At 37.2% G+C, this 17,254-nt stretch overlaps 1 protein-coding gene across 1 annotated transcript in view; it reads left to right on the top strand.

Moving 5' to 3' along the window:
* Nucleotides 1–17,254, top strand: part of LOC150094582 (voltage-dependent calcium channel subunit alpha-2/delta-3-like) — a 1,537,934-nt gene that overhangs the window by 955,269 nt on the left and 565,411 nt on the right. Inside the window, exon 19 of the mRNA XM_090412095.1 lies at nt 3,063–3,137. Coding sequence (XP_090268221.1) covers nt 3,063–3,137 — 75 coding nt within the window. The remainder of the gene's footprint in view (nt 1–3,062; nt 3,138–17,254) is intronic.

The raw sequence follows: 17,254 nt of genomic DNA, 5'->3' as shown, positions 1-17,254 counted from the left end.
TGCTATAGATAATGATATATCTATCATTGCTATATCAGCCTTCATTAGCATGAAAAACATTCTGATCTTAAGGGATATTCACATAAAAACAAGAATTAGGCTGTCCAAATGCTATGTATGGTCACCACTGTTGTATGGAGCAGAAACCTGTACAATATCAAAATATTTTGAAAATAAACTTGAAAGTCTTTGAAATGTGAATCCTCAGAAGAATCCTTAGATTCCCATGGACTGCCAAAAAAGCTAATTTAGATATATTAGAGATGATTGGAGAAGATAGAAAACATGTACAGAATTGGGTAGTGAGGGCATTATCATTTATTCAGGCCAGTTTGTGAATTTATCAAGGGATGTACTTGTTTTAGCAATCTGGTTACTTTTTACAACAGATTGAGGGGTAAGGCATGCACTGTGATTTTTTTTAGGTTTCACAAAAGGCATTCGACAGAGTACCATATGACAGTTTGGTTTCTAAGTTTTCAGTATGTAGGTTTGGATATCAGGTTAGTGATTTGGATCAGAAACTGACTTTCTGATAGATATCAAAGAGTTGTATATGGGGAGAATGTCAGGTAGAATATCAGACTATGCATTGTCTAGTGTTTGGGTTGATGATGTTTTCACTGTACTATAGGAATTCAATCTTTTACAGATGATGTTAAGCTTAGGGCAGTTATTAGTGATAGTTCTGATATTTGGCTCCTCAATAGGATTTGAATAATTTGAAATTTTGGGCAAATGAATGAATGGGATTTTAGTTTAATGCAGCTAAGTATAAGTTTTTGAAATTTGGGATATACTGATGGGATACTTTATGCTTGCTTGGTGGAATTATGCTGGAAGAACTGTATGAAGCAAGGGATCTTAAGGTGATTGTAGATAGAAATTTGAAGTGCAGACTACATATTGAAAGGATATTCAGATAACGCAGAGAATTGCTGCTATATTGTGGAGGACATTGCCCAGGTGAGTAAAAACATGGTAGGTCCATTGCATAAAGCTTTGTTCAAACCATAACTGGATTTTTCTGCTCAGATCTGCTAACTGATTTCAAGGTAATGAAATAACCTTGGAGAAGGTAATAAAAATGATATCACGACCGTACACTGTCTCTTGAGGATGGACTAAGGCATGCAAACTCTGGAGATTGCATGGCTTAGTCCATCTTCACATCTTCTATTCCTAGTCTATCCTCACAAACTGTTGAAAAATTATTATTGGATTGAAACTGGGGAAATTTTTCATATAGTAGGATGACAGGAAGGAACAAGGAGAGGGGACCGTCACTGAAAGTTGTAAAAGGAAGTAGTGAGTAAGAAGGTCTTGTGGTAGAAGCATGCCATTGGCTGGTGGTAAAAGTGCAATTGGTGAATGAGTTTGTGGTAAGGAGTGCTATGAGAGACTGTGCGTTGTCTAGTGTTAACCTCCAATGATGAGTGTAATGGCTCCATGGAGATCAGGAAAATAATCATTTTCATTCTCTACCAATTGCCACTTAATGGAATTTGCAGAAATTTATCATTGTAGATGAACTTGTAGTTCATCTGCATTGACATCATTTCCAGTTTGTCTAGTTTTGACTGCTAAAATTTATAGATCTCTAGCAGCTGGACCGTGAAACTTGTACAGGAGAGGATGAAAAACACTAATGAATATGAGGGTTGTTTGAAAAGTTTGGTAAAAAAATAAGTTAAACACATTTTTTTGGAAAAAATCACCTTTATTTCTCAACATAGTCTCCTTTGAGGTTCACACATTTGTCCAATTTTTTCATCCCATCTAAAAAGTAGGATATTTGTCAAATTGTGCAAAATAGTCATTGACATCCGTTCAAAGACAATTTTTTTTTCCACTGAGCCAAATTGTTAAGTTTGGGAACAGGAAGAAGTCACACAGGGCCAAGTCTGGAGAATACGGTGAATGTGGAACCAATTCTAACCTCAATTCAGTGCAATTTTGCCATTGCAACAACCAATGTGTGGGATGTGCATTGTCTTGATGAAAGAGCACTTTTTTTGTGCACCACTCTTGGCCGTTTTTTCTTCAGTTCTTTTAAACGGTCCAACAATGATGCATAATAGACTCCTGTTATTGTCTTACCCTTTTCCAAATAGTCTATCATGATAATTCTTCGGGAATCCCAAAAAACAGTGACCATGACCTTCGCAACTGACAAAGCGGTCTTCCCTTTTTTCAGTACTCTTTCACTGGGAATTGTCCACTGTTTTTTTGACTACTGCTTGGACTCAGGTGTGTAGTGGTGGATCCAAGTTTCGTCTATAGTCACAAATCGATGCAAAAAATCCTGCAAATTGCGATTAAACATTGCCAAACGCTTCATCGAAATGTCTTTTCACATGCATTTTTGATCAACAGCCAACAATTGCAGCACCCATTCTGCACACAGCTTTTTCATGTGCAATTTTTCATGCAGGATATTATACACCCATTCAGTTGAGATGCCTACAATATCAGCAATCTCCCTCACTTTCACTCGGCAGTCTTCCATAGCGATACCATGGATTTCTTTGGTATCGCTATGGGAGACCTCATAGTGACCTCAGTTGGACGTCCGGAGCATGCTTCATCTTCGATGGATTTACGATCACATTTATCCAAAAATAAATAGTGTTAATGCTGGTGCAGAGTCCCCATGAACTGCATCTAACTCGATTTTGATCTGTGTGGCTGTCTACTTCAAATAAAAGTGTTTTATCACTGCATGAAACTCATTTTTCTCCATTTTTATGAAAAATGTGAACGTAATCATTTTAAATGTTTGCCAAATGAGAACTATGCGTCGCACTAAAATTTTGTCAGGGGTCATGAAAAAGATGATACATTCCGGCATTGGTATGAATGAACGAATTGTATTGCAGTCTATTGGAAATTTACCAAAATTTTCAAACAACCCTCATAATTGCATTTAGTGAACACCGCAAAGTAGGTTTGCTTTAAAAAGTAAGTTTGTAATTTAAGAAAAAGAACTTTTTGGCATGACCAGATATTTCTGTATTTTTAACATTTTGAATTTTAATCCCAACTTTTTCAAAATTTTCTAGCTGGGAGTCAATGGCTACTCATTTGTTATTACAAATAATGGTTATGTTCTCTATCATCCAGATCTCCGACCAATGGTAAGTTCCATATATATAATTGTATAAATTTTGAAAATTGTATTCATAAGTATGATATATAACGCATTCCAAACCTTCTCTTTCTGTAATTAAAAACTTTCTGTAATTTTAGTGACTGTGTGTGTTGCATATGTTTCTTGCTAGGAAGAAAAAGTTTAATAATTTGTTAGTTTATCACCTACATGGTCTCAAATACTAGGTACTCATAGCTCAAATAATCAAAGTGATGAGATTATGAAACTAGGATTATCAAATATGAATAATTATGGATTCAGATTTGATGAGTAAATTTCAGAATTTGATATTAGGAGACATGATTATTTTCTAATATAAATAATTCATATCTGCAAGGGAAGTATCTTTTTGAAAATACGAAATTCATTGATGTCAGACAGAAAGTTGAGTTGGATAATAATAGCTACACAGTCATTCTGTTGGACTTTGCAAAGATGTTTGATAGGTTACTGCATGGAATCCTGATAAATTACATCAAATGGATATCGACACGAAGCTGGTGATGTGTGTGTGGATAAGAGAGTTTGATGGAGAGATACCAGATAGTAGTTTTTACATGCACAGTCTTTTAGAAGGTCTGTGATTAGTGGCATGCCACAGGGCTCTGTACTTGGGCCACTACTATTTAATTTGTTCATTAATGATATTGGAAATGATATGAGAGGTAATATTCAGTTGTTTGCAGATGGTACAAAATTAGGTAGAGATAGTCAATAAAGATGATGCTGATATTTTATAGGATGATTTAAATAGACTGGTAATATGGGCAAAGGAATGCATGCCAATTTAATGTTGCAGAGTGTAAGGTTTTGCACTGAAAAGATTATCTGAAAAGAAATCTGATCCTTACAACTACTGTGTGGCCTGAACCTAGCTTTTTCTTTGTCATCTGTTTCCTCAATTTTTATTGATTATCTTCTCAAGTATGTATCTTACATTGGATACATACTTGAGAAGTGTGTATAGTGTTCCATGCTATCCTAGTACATATCATTTAACATGTTAAATGATATGTAATAGGATAGCTCTACTCCAGTCATCTATAATTCAACTTTCTGAATTATGCATTATGTAGTGTGGCTACTGTAAGATTTTTATACCTCCCTATTTGAGCACTTCTGGTTGACTATCACCTACTATAGCTGACTTTTCACATTTTAGGTTTTTCGTGGCTTTTTATACCTCAGTTATCGATATATACTCCTGATGACATTCCTCTTGATTATTTTCAGTATGTTCTGTTATGTCACTCACATTTGTTGTTATTGTTTTTATTATCCTAAGACCCCATGGAGTTACAGACTCATCTAAAAGGGTCCCTTTTGTCATGCACACATCTCATCATACGATGCCTTAAACACATTCATATTCTCTGCAGACACCACATTCTTAAGCAGTGAAATCAAATCATTCACAACTCTCCATGTATAAACCTCTTTCTTACTACTTTGCTCAGTCTCCTGATACAGCTTCCAAGGATGGCCTCTTGTTCTCCCCAATCTCCCAACATTTTATGAATAAACCTCTACAGTGTTAATCCTATAACAACCTCTTACCCAATTGTGCATCTCTATTACACCATCTCTTCTCATCCTATCCACTAGATTCTGCGAATTGTTTCATCTCAGTCTTTCTTCATATTCAACATTCCAGAGACCAGAAACTACCTTAGTCATTTGTCACTGAATTCTCTCCAGGATTCAGTGACAAATGTGTGCCCAGTAGTCCATATGTGGCCTAATCAAGACCTTATGCAATGGAACCAGAATCTCCTTACTTTTACATGTCCGTGTCCTCCACATCATTTCCAGAATTAATTGCGTTGTCCTTACAATTTTGGAAGTATAACCTCTACATTTTAGATCCTTATCTACCATCACTCCAAGATGTCTTATTTTCTCCACCTCCAACAATATATCCCACCCAGAGTAAATTCTACTTCCCAAACCTTGTTTTCCAAATCTTAAATCCATACATTTTGCAATATTGAACTGGCATCCTGACTGCCATGCCTATTCACTGAGTCTATTCAAGTGTTCTTGTAATGCCACAACATCTGCTCTACACCTCATAGTTTTCCCAACTTTGCATCATCTTTAAACAACAGAATATCCGGATTCAAATGTTTTCCAATATCATTAACATATAAGTTAGACAATAATGTCTCTAAAAAAATATTCCCAAAGCGCACCACTATTGACTTTCTTCTTCTGTGATATTGCTTCCCCATACACAACTTGCTGATATCTATCAGATAGCCAGTCTCTAATCCAATGCACTAGTTATACCAACGTCCAACCCCATCCACTTTCACTATCAACTTATCTGGTAATCTGTCAATAACCTTTGCAAAATCTAAGTGTACTACTATGTATCCATCTCCCTTATCCAATGCAGCTGTCACCTTATTGTAATAAGAAATTACATTACTAAAACACGACTTCTCTTTTGAAAATTCGGGCTGTCCATCAAAGATAATACCACTGTAGTCAATCCAATTCTGGATCCTGGTTTTCACTAGTATCTCCAACATTTTAACCATGACACCTTACACAGAGATTGTCCTATAATTTGATGCCAGAGTTCTGTCACCTCTCTTATGAAGCAGTACGGCCTTGCCTTCCTTCCACTACTTTGGAACTTGACCAAATATAAGATTCACATTGAATAAATATCTCATGATAAATGTCAACTCCCTAGCACATTAATTCAAAATACATGGTGATATATGATTAAGTTCCACAGCCTTATTATCATCTAGTTTACTTAATATCACATATTCTTCTTGCTCGCTCACAGTCGGTCTCTCCTCATCATCGACCACTCTTAAACTCTCCATGATGTTACATACACAAGGATGAAAGACCTTTATGAACTGCTCATTAAATATCTCCACTATATCCTCTGCAGCAGTTATGCTTATATCATTTACTCCAGTCAATTTTTTTTTTTTCCACATCCAAACACAAGTAGTACAGTAGTAAGTAAGTGGCACAACATGATTTACAACAAATTAGGATACATTACAATGAGATCAGCTTAGATTTGGTAGGTGAATTATACAGGGAATAATAATTAAATATGAAAAAAAGGAAACTATACATAACACATATACAATAAATATGGTCAGATGTTCCTCCAGTATCTTGTACAATCAACTGCTCTTTCTGTGCAGGATATAAGGTCCTCTTTTGTCCAAGGTGATGGAAGAAAGGGATAAGAAAGAAGGTGTTCCATGGACTGGGTTGTCCCACACTCACAATTGTCTGGGCCAGTGAGGTAGCCTCAATTGATGAGGTTTTGTTTGCAGCGTCCTGTCGTCCAGAGTCTGTTGAGGCTTTTCCAAGTATTGCAGTCCAAGTGGGCACCACATGGAAGATGTTTGGCTGTTGGAATACCAGCATTATTTTCAGGGTATAGTGCAAGCTATTGTTGAAGTCTTGTCTCTGGGGTTTTTTTAGGTGGTTGAACAGTTGCCAGGAAGCTATGTCGGGATCTCAGTCTTTGGGGCATTGCGGTGTGGCCGAATAGTGGCTGGTGTTCATCATTCATTTGTCTACTTCTTTCATCAGCTGAGAATGCAGATCTTCGAATTGAAGGGGATGCAATACCAGCCAAAGTATACAGATCTTTTAGTGGTGTTGGTTTCAGGCATCCTGTAATTAAGCAGCAGCTTTCATTCAATGCTGGATCAAGTTTTTCAGCATGGCAGGATCTGGACCATACTGGGCAGGCATATTCAGCAGAAGAATAGCAAAGGGTCAAGGCAGAAGATCTCAGTGTGCTAGGGTCTTCACCCCCATTTGGAGGAGGTAAGCTTTCTTAGTATGTTGTTTCTTGCATTCACTTTTGCCTTTGTTTTTTCTATGCGGATTTTATATGAGAGGGTACGATCGAGAGTCACACCAAGGTAGATTAGTTTCCAGGAATGTTCTATATTATAGCCTTCCCAAGAAATCTGGAGCTTCCTGTTGGCTTCCTTATTGTTGAGGTGGAAAAGGGCAGTCTGGGTTTTCTAGGGTTTGGTTTTAGTTGATTGCTGGTATAGTATGTGATTAGACTATTTAAGGCAAGTGATAGAGTAGTTTCAATGGACTTGAAATTTTTTGACTGAGTAGTTATGGCATCAGCATAGATAAAATTTCTAGTTCCTGGAAAGATGGGGAGATCATTGACGTAGATGTTGAAAAATAATGGTGATAACACACTTCCCTGGGGGAGGCCATTTTTTTGGAGGTGCCAGCGACTGTTCCTACCCCCAGGTCCACGTAAAAGCACCTGTTTTCCAAGAGAGATTGGATCAGCAGGACAAGGTGATAGTCTCTAGTTATTCTGTATATTTTATTTCTGAGTGTGAGTTAGGTCTACAAAGACTGCTCCTGTGGCTAGTTTTTGCTCATAACAATTTTCTATATATTGAGTGAGGTTGAGAATTTGTGATGTGCAGGATTTGCCTGGTCTAAAGCCAGCCTGCTCAGCAATAAGATGGGGTTCGATTAGGGGTTGTAGCCTATTCAAAATTAATCGTTCATAGAATTCAAAGAGGTTGCTGAGTAGTGATATAGGTCTGTAATTTTTTGCTTCTGTTGGAGTTTTCCCTGGTTTCAGAAAGGTCACTACTTTGGCCTGCCTCTAGATAGTTGGTATCCTTAGGGTTCTGAGGCAAGTGTTGTATAGGTTTAATAACCACTGTTTAGTCCTGGTTCCAAAATATTTAATCTGTTCATTACAGACATCATCAAGGCCTGCAGATTTTCTAGATTTTAATAGGTTTATGACAGTGTTGAGTTCAGTAATGGTGAAATCTGAGTTAATCATATTTTGTTCCTTACTTGGGGTTCTAAGTATCCTATTTTTTGTGTGCCTTTTATTGAATTTTCCATTCAGCAGCAGCTGGTGAGCAATTTGATTAGCTGTTACCTGCAGATGCTCATATGGCTTAGTGAAATCCTTCCTAATTCTGTTGATAAAGTTCCATGCCTTTCTGCTACTATGGGCCATATCAAGGGCTTCTATTTCTTTTTTCCATGAAGAACACCCTTCCTCTGCCATCATTGAGCATAATTTTTCTCCTGCTTGGATAGTCTCTTCTGAGAAGGGGTTGGTGTTGTAAAGTTGTAAGTAATCAGCATACTGGGCTTGTATGTCACTGGAAAAGCCTGGAATGTAGTTTGTGTAGCATCCTCAGGGGATGTGTTTGGTGGACATTTTCCTCAGTATTTTTATGAATTTAGGATGCTCTTGAGTGGTTGGAGGGACTTGTTCTGTGGAGCGGTCAAGATCTTCCATGAAACCCTTCCAATTAGCTTTTTGTAAATTAAATCGTCATCTGTAAGGCTCTGTTATCGTCTGTTAGGCATAATTGTTGGGTTGAATTGAAGCATTATAGGTCCATGTAGAGTATATGGAATCGGATTTAAAACCTTTTTAACACAGATGTTGGATATTTTTGAGCTAACAAATATGAGGTCAGAATTATAGCCTTGCTTCCATCTGCCACTGTTGAAAGATGCAGGGAGTTTTGGATTATGTATCAGGTTTAGAGAAACCTGATATATAATTTTCAGCCCATTTTTCAACAAGTTCTCCATCTTCGTTGGACTTTGTGTAACCCCAGTTAACCCAATGGCTGTTAAAGTCACCTAATACAACATTAGTCACGTATGCATTATTATTGAGGAGGTTGTCAGGGAAGGAAAAAGCTTCTTCTGGTAGTTTATAGACTGAGATGATTGAGATATTTTTAAATGTGATCGTAATAATCTCAATGTTTCTGTTGTTCGTTGAGTCAATGGACGATGGGATCAAGTTCTCTTTTGTAAATATTGCACTACCATATTTATCGTGGGGTATTTCTTTGATGAGTTTCATGTGGATGTCAGGTCTTGCAGCAGCAGCACCTCTGTGAGTTTCTTGCAGGCAGAGCACATCACAGTCATTATCTCTGCAAATATTTGCAATGAGATCTTGCTTGACACTGGAGAAACCTTCAACATTAAATGGTATTATTTTTAGACTTGGCCCCAGGTAGGATCCTTTAGGGCAAAAATTTGGGAGCATTTTAGTTCGATCACTTGCGTTTGGTTGATAGCAGCTTTGGCTTCCCCTAATGGGTACTACCAGGGTGCAGGAATGAGAACCTAGCTACTGTGCACCCCACTACAGTAAGTGGTTACTACCATAATCATCCTTTTTTTTCCTGACTATATATAGCTAGGAAAGAACTTCCTGGGCTGCTTTTTTTTGTCTTCCTTAGCTAACTGTTGCTCAAACTTTACTTCTACTATCCTTGCCAACCGAGTCACCCTGTATGTTACCTGTATTTTTGGTGACCTTCTTTTTCTGTATTGCATGCTTAAACTTTTCATTCATACATTTCACGCCTACCTTATTTTACTTCCTGATCATTGGAATACATTTAGACATTGCTTCTACTAGCTAGTTCTTGAATAATACCCAGGCAGCATTGATTTCCTTTCCACACAACTTCCCATTCCATATTACAGCTGCAAGCTGTCTCCTGAGCTTCTTATAATCACCAGCTGTGTAGTTCTCACATGGCTGGTAGCCACTGAGGTAATCACTTCAAGGTTGCTCTCACCAATTGGAGAAAGATTTGACATCTCATTTATAATGACATCCTCTGATGAGATGATCAAATACAAGACCTCCAATTCTCCCTATATGAAATTAGGTCAGTTATCTGTTTCTTGAATGCGAGGAATGTTAAAGCAGCCGAAATTCATTGGCAAATTATTGAGGTTTATGGAGAACATGCAATGAGTGATTCAATGGTATGAAGATGGGTAAGACTTTTTAATGAAAGAAGGAAGGACAGGTGTGCACGATGATGAATGGAGTGGGCAACCATCTTTAATGGCTGATGATTTGGTGTGTTCAGTTGAAGAGAAGATTCAACAGAATAGGGGATTCAATATGATGTCACTCTTGCTGCAATTTCCAGAAGTTTCATGTTCATGTCTTCATGAAATTGTGTCAGCGAAATTGAATTATCGGAAATTGTGTGCATGCTGGGTGCTGAAGTTGCTTACAGAACAACACAAAGTGAATTGGCTGGGCAGTGCTTTGGAATTCTTGACACACCACCATGAGGATGGCGATGCTTTCCTGAGCAGACTTGTCACCAGGGACGAGACTTGGGTGTCGCACGCAACCCCTGAATCCAAACAACAGTTCATGGAGTGGAGGCACACCTCATCATCAGTCAAGACGAAATTGAAGACAATGGTTTCCACTTAGAAAATCATGTGCACTATGTTTTGGGACAGACAAGGAATTTTGCTGGTAGATTCTTGGGTCAAGGCTCCACAATCAACTTGAGAATGTACTGCTAAACCCTTAAGAAACTGTGTTGTGCGATTCAGAATAAACGATATGGCATACTTAACAGGGGCATTGTTTTGATTCATGATAACGCCTACCCACACACAGCCGGCTTAACACAACAACTTCTTGCCACCTTCGGCTGGGAACAATTCCATCATCTCCCATATAGTCCTGACCTCACGGCAAGTGACTTTTACCTGTTCAAACATCTGAAATCTTTCCTTGGTGGCTGGCAGTTTCAAGACAGTGACGAAGTCAAAGAAGTAGTCAATGCTTGGTTTGGGTCACATGCAGCAACCTTCTACGACAAAGGTATACAACTCTTGGTGCCCCATTATGATAAGTGCCTGAACAGTAGCGGAAATTATGTAGGAAAGTAAAGAAAGATGTCTACTTTAATTTCCAATAAAGTTTTTTTTGTAAGTATATTTTTGTTTCTCTGACAGCCCACTGTAACTTATTTCTGGACGTCCCTCATGCTATTATTATGTGGGCACCTCCATGGACTCCGAAGATTCATTGCAGGAGACGCAATCTGTCCACACAATCTATCATACCTATCCTTGGATCCATTAACAGACAAAAAGCACTCACAACTGACTCTGGCTATCCATTCCACTCATTCACAACCCTTCAAGAAAAAAATCTAGTCCTCACACCCCTACTAACCAAACCTTTATTCAGTTTCCAGGGATGACCCCTTGTTCTGGTCCCTCTAGCCAGGTGCTGAAACATTTCCCCTGCATCAATCCTATAACACCCTTGAAGCAACTTAAAAGTTTCTATCATATGCCCTCTTTTTCTCCTATTAACTAACGTCTGCAATCCACACACCCTCAATCTATCCGCATTGGGAACATTCAAGGCCTTATAAAGAGGAATGACAACTTCCTTATCTTTACTTGTTCACGTGTTATTCAATAGCCAAGTAATCTTATGGGCTACCTTGTGATGCTGTGCATATGCAGCTGTTTGCCAGTGATGCAAAGGTAGGAAGAACTTTGAGGAATAGCGCAGATATTTAGCCTTCAGAAGAATTCCAATTACTGTATATTATTGATGGGGAATTTTTGAGGGCGATTGAAGAGATGAGATATCCAGGAGATTTTGGATGAAAATGTTAGGTTTAATGGTCACTCTTCTAAAATTATAACATCATAACAGCTTATGGCAATGATGACAATGATTAGAAGGACCTTGACATGTAGAAGCAAAGACATTATGGTTCCCTTTTATAAAGTATCAGACCAGATTCATGGGAAATTTTCTAAAAGATGGGAGGAGAACATGGACAGAACAAAAGGTCATTCCTGGAAGGTGTATAAAAATTATGTGAACAAGGGAGTAAGGAGTATGTTCTTTGCACGGTGTATTGCCTGAGAGTGCAGAAACTACAGATAGATTTGATGCACAGTTCAATGATCTTTTTTGCATGAGAGTGTGAAAATCCTACAGTGAGTCATTTGACTTCATGGAGGTCTGATGTTAATAATTATAATAATTTGACAATGTTTGCATTCAGGAGTCCAATTTTCTATATGTTGAGTAAGGTTGATTATACTAATATCAAGTAGTATAATCACCTAAATAGAACGTAGAAAAAGTTAGTGTTTGTTCCCAGGAAAAAATTGCCAGGAGAGAAAAAAGTCGATAGGAAGTTAGTAATAATGTACTTTCAAGTAGTACTACCTCTTTTACAGTTTTTAATGGCAATTGTGACATAGTTATTCTTTATTAATGCAGCATAAATTATAACCTTATTAAAATGCATCATCCGTAGTGAACAACAGTATAATAAATTTAGTTTAGTCCTTTTTCCAAGTATGCGCAAACAAAGTTTGTGCCTGAAAGTATCTTCAGGACTGGGGTAAAGTGGTACAACACTGGGCAACTCCTTGCAAAGGTGGAGCAAACTATCAATCTCAGTATCTCCCATAATGCAAAACACATCTCTTTGTGGATATGTATAATGTTATGCATTAAGGGAAGGGCCACTACCCAGACTAGTTTCGACCTTTATTGAGGTCTCTTCAGTGGAGCCAGGTCCAAGTGGAGATACCAGGCAGAAGCTTTAACAAGGTCATCTCCTCCTATAGGAGCTGCCAAACGGTGTGCCACCTTTTTATTAAATTACTGGATTTAGAGGAAGATGTTGAAAGTTTATTTTTCACTTGGTCAGACTATAATAAATTTAGTTTAATCCTTTTTCCAAGTGTGTGCAAACAAAGTTTGCACCTGAAAGTATCTTCAGGACTGGGGTAAAGTGGTGCAACTCCTTGCAAAGGTGGAGCAAGATACCAATCTCAGTATCTCCCATAATGCAAAACACATCTCCTTGCAGTTATGTATAATGTTATGCATTAAGGGAAGGGTCACTAATAAATTTAGTTTAATCCTTTTTCCAAGTGTGTGCAAACAAAGTTTGCACCTGAAAGTATCTTCAGGACTGGGGTAAAGTGGTGCAACTCCTTGCAAAGGTGGAGCAAGATACCAATCTCAGTATCTCCCATAATGCAAAACACATCTCCTTGCAGTTATGTATAATGTTATGCATTAAGGGAAGGGTCACTACCCAGACTAGTTTCGACCTTTATTGAGGTCTCTTCAGTGGGAGCCAGGCCCAGTGGAGATACCAGACAGAAGCATTAGCAAGGTCATCTCCCCCTATAGGAGCTGCCAAACGGTGTGCCACCTTTTTATTAAATTACTCTGAATTTAGAGAAAGATGTTGAAAGTTTATTTTTTCACTTGGTCAGACTATAATAAATTTAGTTTAATCCTTTTTCCAAGTGTGTGCAAACAAAGTTTGCCTGAAAGTATCTTCAGTACTGGGGTAAAGTCTCCCACTGAAGAGACCTCAATAAAGGTCGAAACTAGTCTGGGTAGTGGCCCTTCCCTTAATGCATAACATTATACATATCCACAAGGAGATGTGTTTTGCATTATGGGATATACTGAGATTGGTAGCTTGCTCCACCTTTGCAAGGAGTTGCCCGGTGTTGTACCACTTTATCCCAATCCTGAAGATACTTTCAGGCGCAAACTTTGTTTGCACACACTTGGAAAAAGGATTAAACTAAATTTATTATAGTCTGACCAAGTGAAAAATAAACTTTGAACAACAGTATCTTTTTTTGTTATAATTGATATAAGCCACATGCTAGATCAACACCATACAACAGATGTTAAGATATGATATACATACATTTATGCTTGTCACTAATAAGGATAACTCTATCCAATTTTAGCTAATGAAAGAATTATTTTGGTTTAAGTAAGGTCAGTGTAATAGTGTTTCGGCACCCTCTTTGAACAGTCTCCCACACTTAATATAATGCATCAGACAGGTTCTCATCCAGAGCATAAATACTGTGTGGTCAGTGTCCATTCCATGTTTTGCCATACTACAGAATGATCTATTTGTCCAAAAGAAGAGAGAAGACAGTCACATCAAAGACACTTCATTAACACAGCTTCTCCTTCTTCTTTCAAGATATAAACAAAAAGCCTGGTTCGGCATCTAGAGGACTATATTTTCATTCTCCTTCTAGGTCTTCCTCTTTCTTATTTTTATTTTTAGAGGGACCTGTGACATAGTATAATTATTAAAAACAACACTTAAGTTCACAGTAATAACTTTAATTAATAAATAAGGTAGTAATAAATAATTAATATTTAAGATAATTAGTTTTTTTAATGTTTACATATAATGATTTTAATGATTGCTGTGCTAGAGTATTATAACAGCACAGTATTACCACTACCCATAATATCCAGTGGGATAAAGCTATTCTACTTCATAGATGCAGGTTCAAATATGAACGCCTCTTTAAATAAAGTTGTGAAGCTTTTTTACACCGACCAAATTTAAATTGAAATGATTGCCTCTCTCTCTCGAAGATCTGGGAGACTTTTATTTTATGTAATCATTAAAAAACTAATTATCTTAAATATTAATTATTTATTAATTTCTTTCATTTCCTAGCTCACGACAACATTGTATTTTAATAGGTGATCCACCGAATATTCATTACTTGTATTCTATTTCTATCTGTTTGTAACACTGAAGATGTACTATTATTTTTAGTACGAAATATCTACCTTATTTATTAATTAAAGTTATTACTGTGGACGTACATGTTGTTTTTAATAACTTCTTTGTTCTTTGTATATGTTCTTTCCAAATTTGGTTTGGTGTTCTTTTATTTGATCATTTATTGCTTGCATTTGTAATTCTTTCTGATTTCATCATTTCCTATTCTATCCATTCTTGTACATCCTTTAACTACTCTAAGAAATTTAATTTCAGCTGCTTGTATTATTATTATTATTATTATTCGTGACACCTCCAAGGAGTCCGAAGACTCTTCGCAGGAGGACACCTACAACTGTCTCAACCACTACACCGAACCTCTACTATGAATCATCTCCATCAATGCCATCTACTGCCCACCTCCATCACACCTAGTATTTTTTGTCTGTAAATTGCGTGTGTTCTGAATGGCCGATTTGTCTGTATGCGGGATGAAAAGCCCAAGTTTCTGGGAGAAAAAACCCTGCTACCTCCGTATGAGATCGGCTAACTCACCTTCGATTGAAAACGTCCATATAAAGATTCCTCCCGTCATGACGAGAATCGAACCCAGGCCTTTTCCATTCGAAGGGCTCAACGTACCATCATTCTTCCAATTGCGCTATGGAGGCACTTAAAAAAAATCTTACAAAAGTCGTTCCAACCAAAACTCGACATCGTCTCAAACACTCTACCAGAATTAGAATTTTGTAACCCCAATTCCACCTTCATCGTTTTTTTTTCTCTCAATCCAACTTTCTGACTCATATAGTATTGTTAGTATTCCCGTGACTATAAAATTTTGTGTTTCCTTACATGTTTTGTCTTTCGTTGTTCATCTTATGGTACTGTAGATTGCTTGAAAATGATCTAACTTATTGTCTATATCATTATCTATATCAAATGTTATGTCACATCCTAAATGTTGAAAATGTGTTACTTGTTCTAGAGTTTGGTTTTCAATTACTATTTTTGTTCATATGGGATATTTACCCCAGAATGTGAGTTTTAGTTTTGTTTAATAATAATAGCTAACGCCTTTTAACCTGTACCTAAAAGAAGTAGTAGACGAAGAACTACAGATGTGTGAAGGCATAACTGTAACTGATGACATCGTAATCACTACAGACAGCCAAGAAAAATTAGAAAATATCCTGCCCAAGCTGCATCAAACAAGTAACAAATATGATATGAAAATGAATTTTAGTAAAACAAAACTAATGGTAATAGGAAGAAAAAGAGAAGCAATCCAAATGAAAATAGGAAACAATAATATAGAACAAGTAAAGAAATTCAATTACCTAGGCTCAATGATTACTGAAGAGACTATTTTGAAACCATAAACCATAGAATCAGTAATGGATGGATAACAATGGGCATTTCCAAAAATATGGAACAATAAAAGATTAAGCAAAGAACTCAAACTAAAGATATATAAAACAATGATAATTCCCACAGTACTGTATGGCTCAGATCTTAAGAAAAAAAGAAATTGATAAATTCAATGTTTTTGAAAGAAATGCCTAAGAAAAATCAATAGAACAAGCTGGACAGAAAGAAAAAAAATGAAAAAGTCAGAGAAGGACTTAATTTTAAGAAACAATAATTACAGCACTAAAAAAGAGCCAACTGAGTTGATTTGGACATGTTTCAAGAATGAACCCAGAAAGACTACCAAACATTATTAAATGGTAGAATTGAAGGACAGCCCAGCAGATGAAGACCAAGAAAGAAATGGATTGACAGCATTAAAGAAAACATCCACTTAAACTCCATAATAGAACCACATAAAAAAACAGCAGACAAAAAGAAATGGTGAAACTTCGTCTTTGAGGAACTCAACCTGCCATGAGTGGATGAGAAGAAGAACGCCTTTTATTTCCTTATAGGAAGTAGGCAAGGCCTTTTGAAACTATCTAGCTTTTGGAGATACATTGGGCAATTCAATCTCCAATGGTAGCCAATCAGAGATAGCTGGCCCATGATTATCACTAATTATTAGTGGCAATTGATGAGGAGACTGGCAAACAAGTGCTGTCTCTTGGTACTGAACCTTAACAGGATGTGTTACTGTCCGATATCTACCTCTATATAAGGCATTGTCAGACCAAATATGGACTATTGTGCTCCAATTGGGTCACCTAGTCCTCATTATGATTTGTAAACACTAGAGAGGGTCCGAAGACAAACAACCACAGTGATATCAGGACTCTCTAGTGTTGGTTATGAAGAACGTTTGAGAGAATGTGGATTATAGAGGTTGGATAGGAGGAAAAGAGGAGATATGATAAAGATCTTCAAGTTAAAGGATTCTATGAGATTAATACAGAAGAAATTATAAAAAGAGTGGATGTTAAGATGGGAAGAACGAGAAGTCATCTATTGAAGTTGTATAAAGATGTGGTGAAGAAGGGTGTGACGGGTAGATTTTTTACGTGAAGAGTTATTAGCGAGTGGAAAGCATTGCCTGAGTGCGTTGTGAGTGCAGGTGATCATGAAATACTCAGTCCTCTGGATGTCAATAAAGCAGTAAGACTGGATGGAATTTTGCCATGGGTTTTTAGAGAATGTGCTAAAGAACTGCAGTTGACTTGACCTGGCTTTTCAGTGAAAATCTGGCAAAGGGAAAGCCACCCAAGGAGTGGAAGGAGGGTAAGATACTGCCATTGCATAAGAGTGGTAG

Source organism: Typopeltis vanoorti, chromosome 22 (genome assembly GCF_054136105.1).
Source record: "Typopeltis vanoorti isolate ZY-2024b chromosome 22, IOZ_Tvanoo_1.0, whole genome shotgun sequence".
NCBI lineage: Eukaryota > Metazoa > Arthropoda > Arachnida > Uropygi > Thelyphonidae > Typopeltis > Typopeltis vanoorti.
This window is presented reverse-complemented; position numbering and strand designations above follow the sequence as displayed.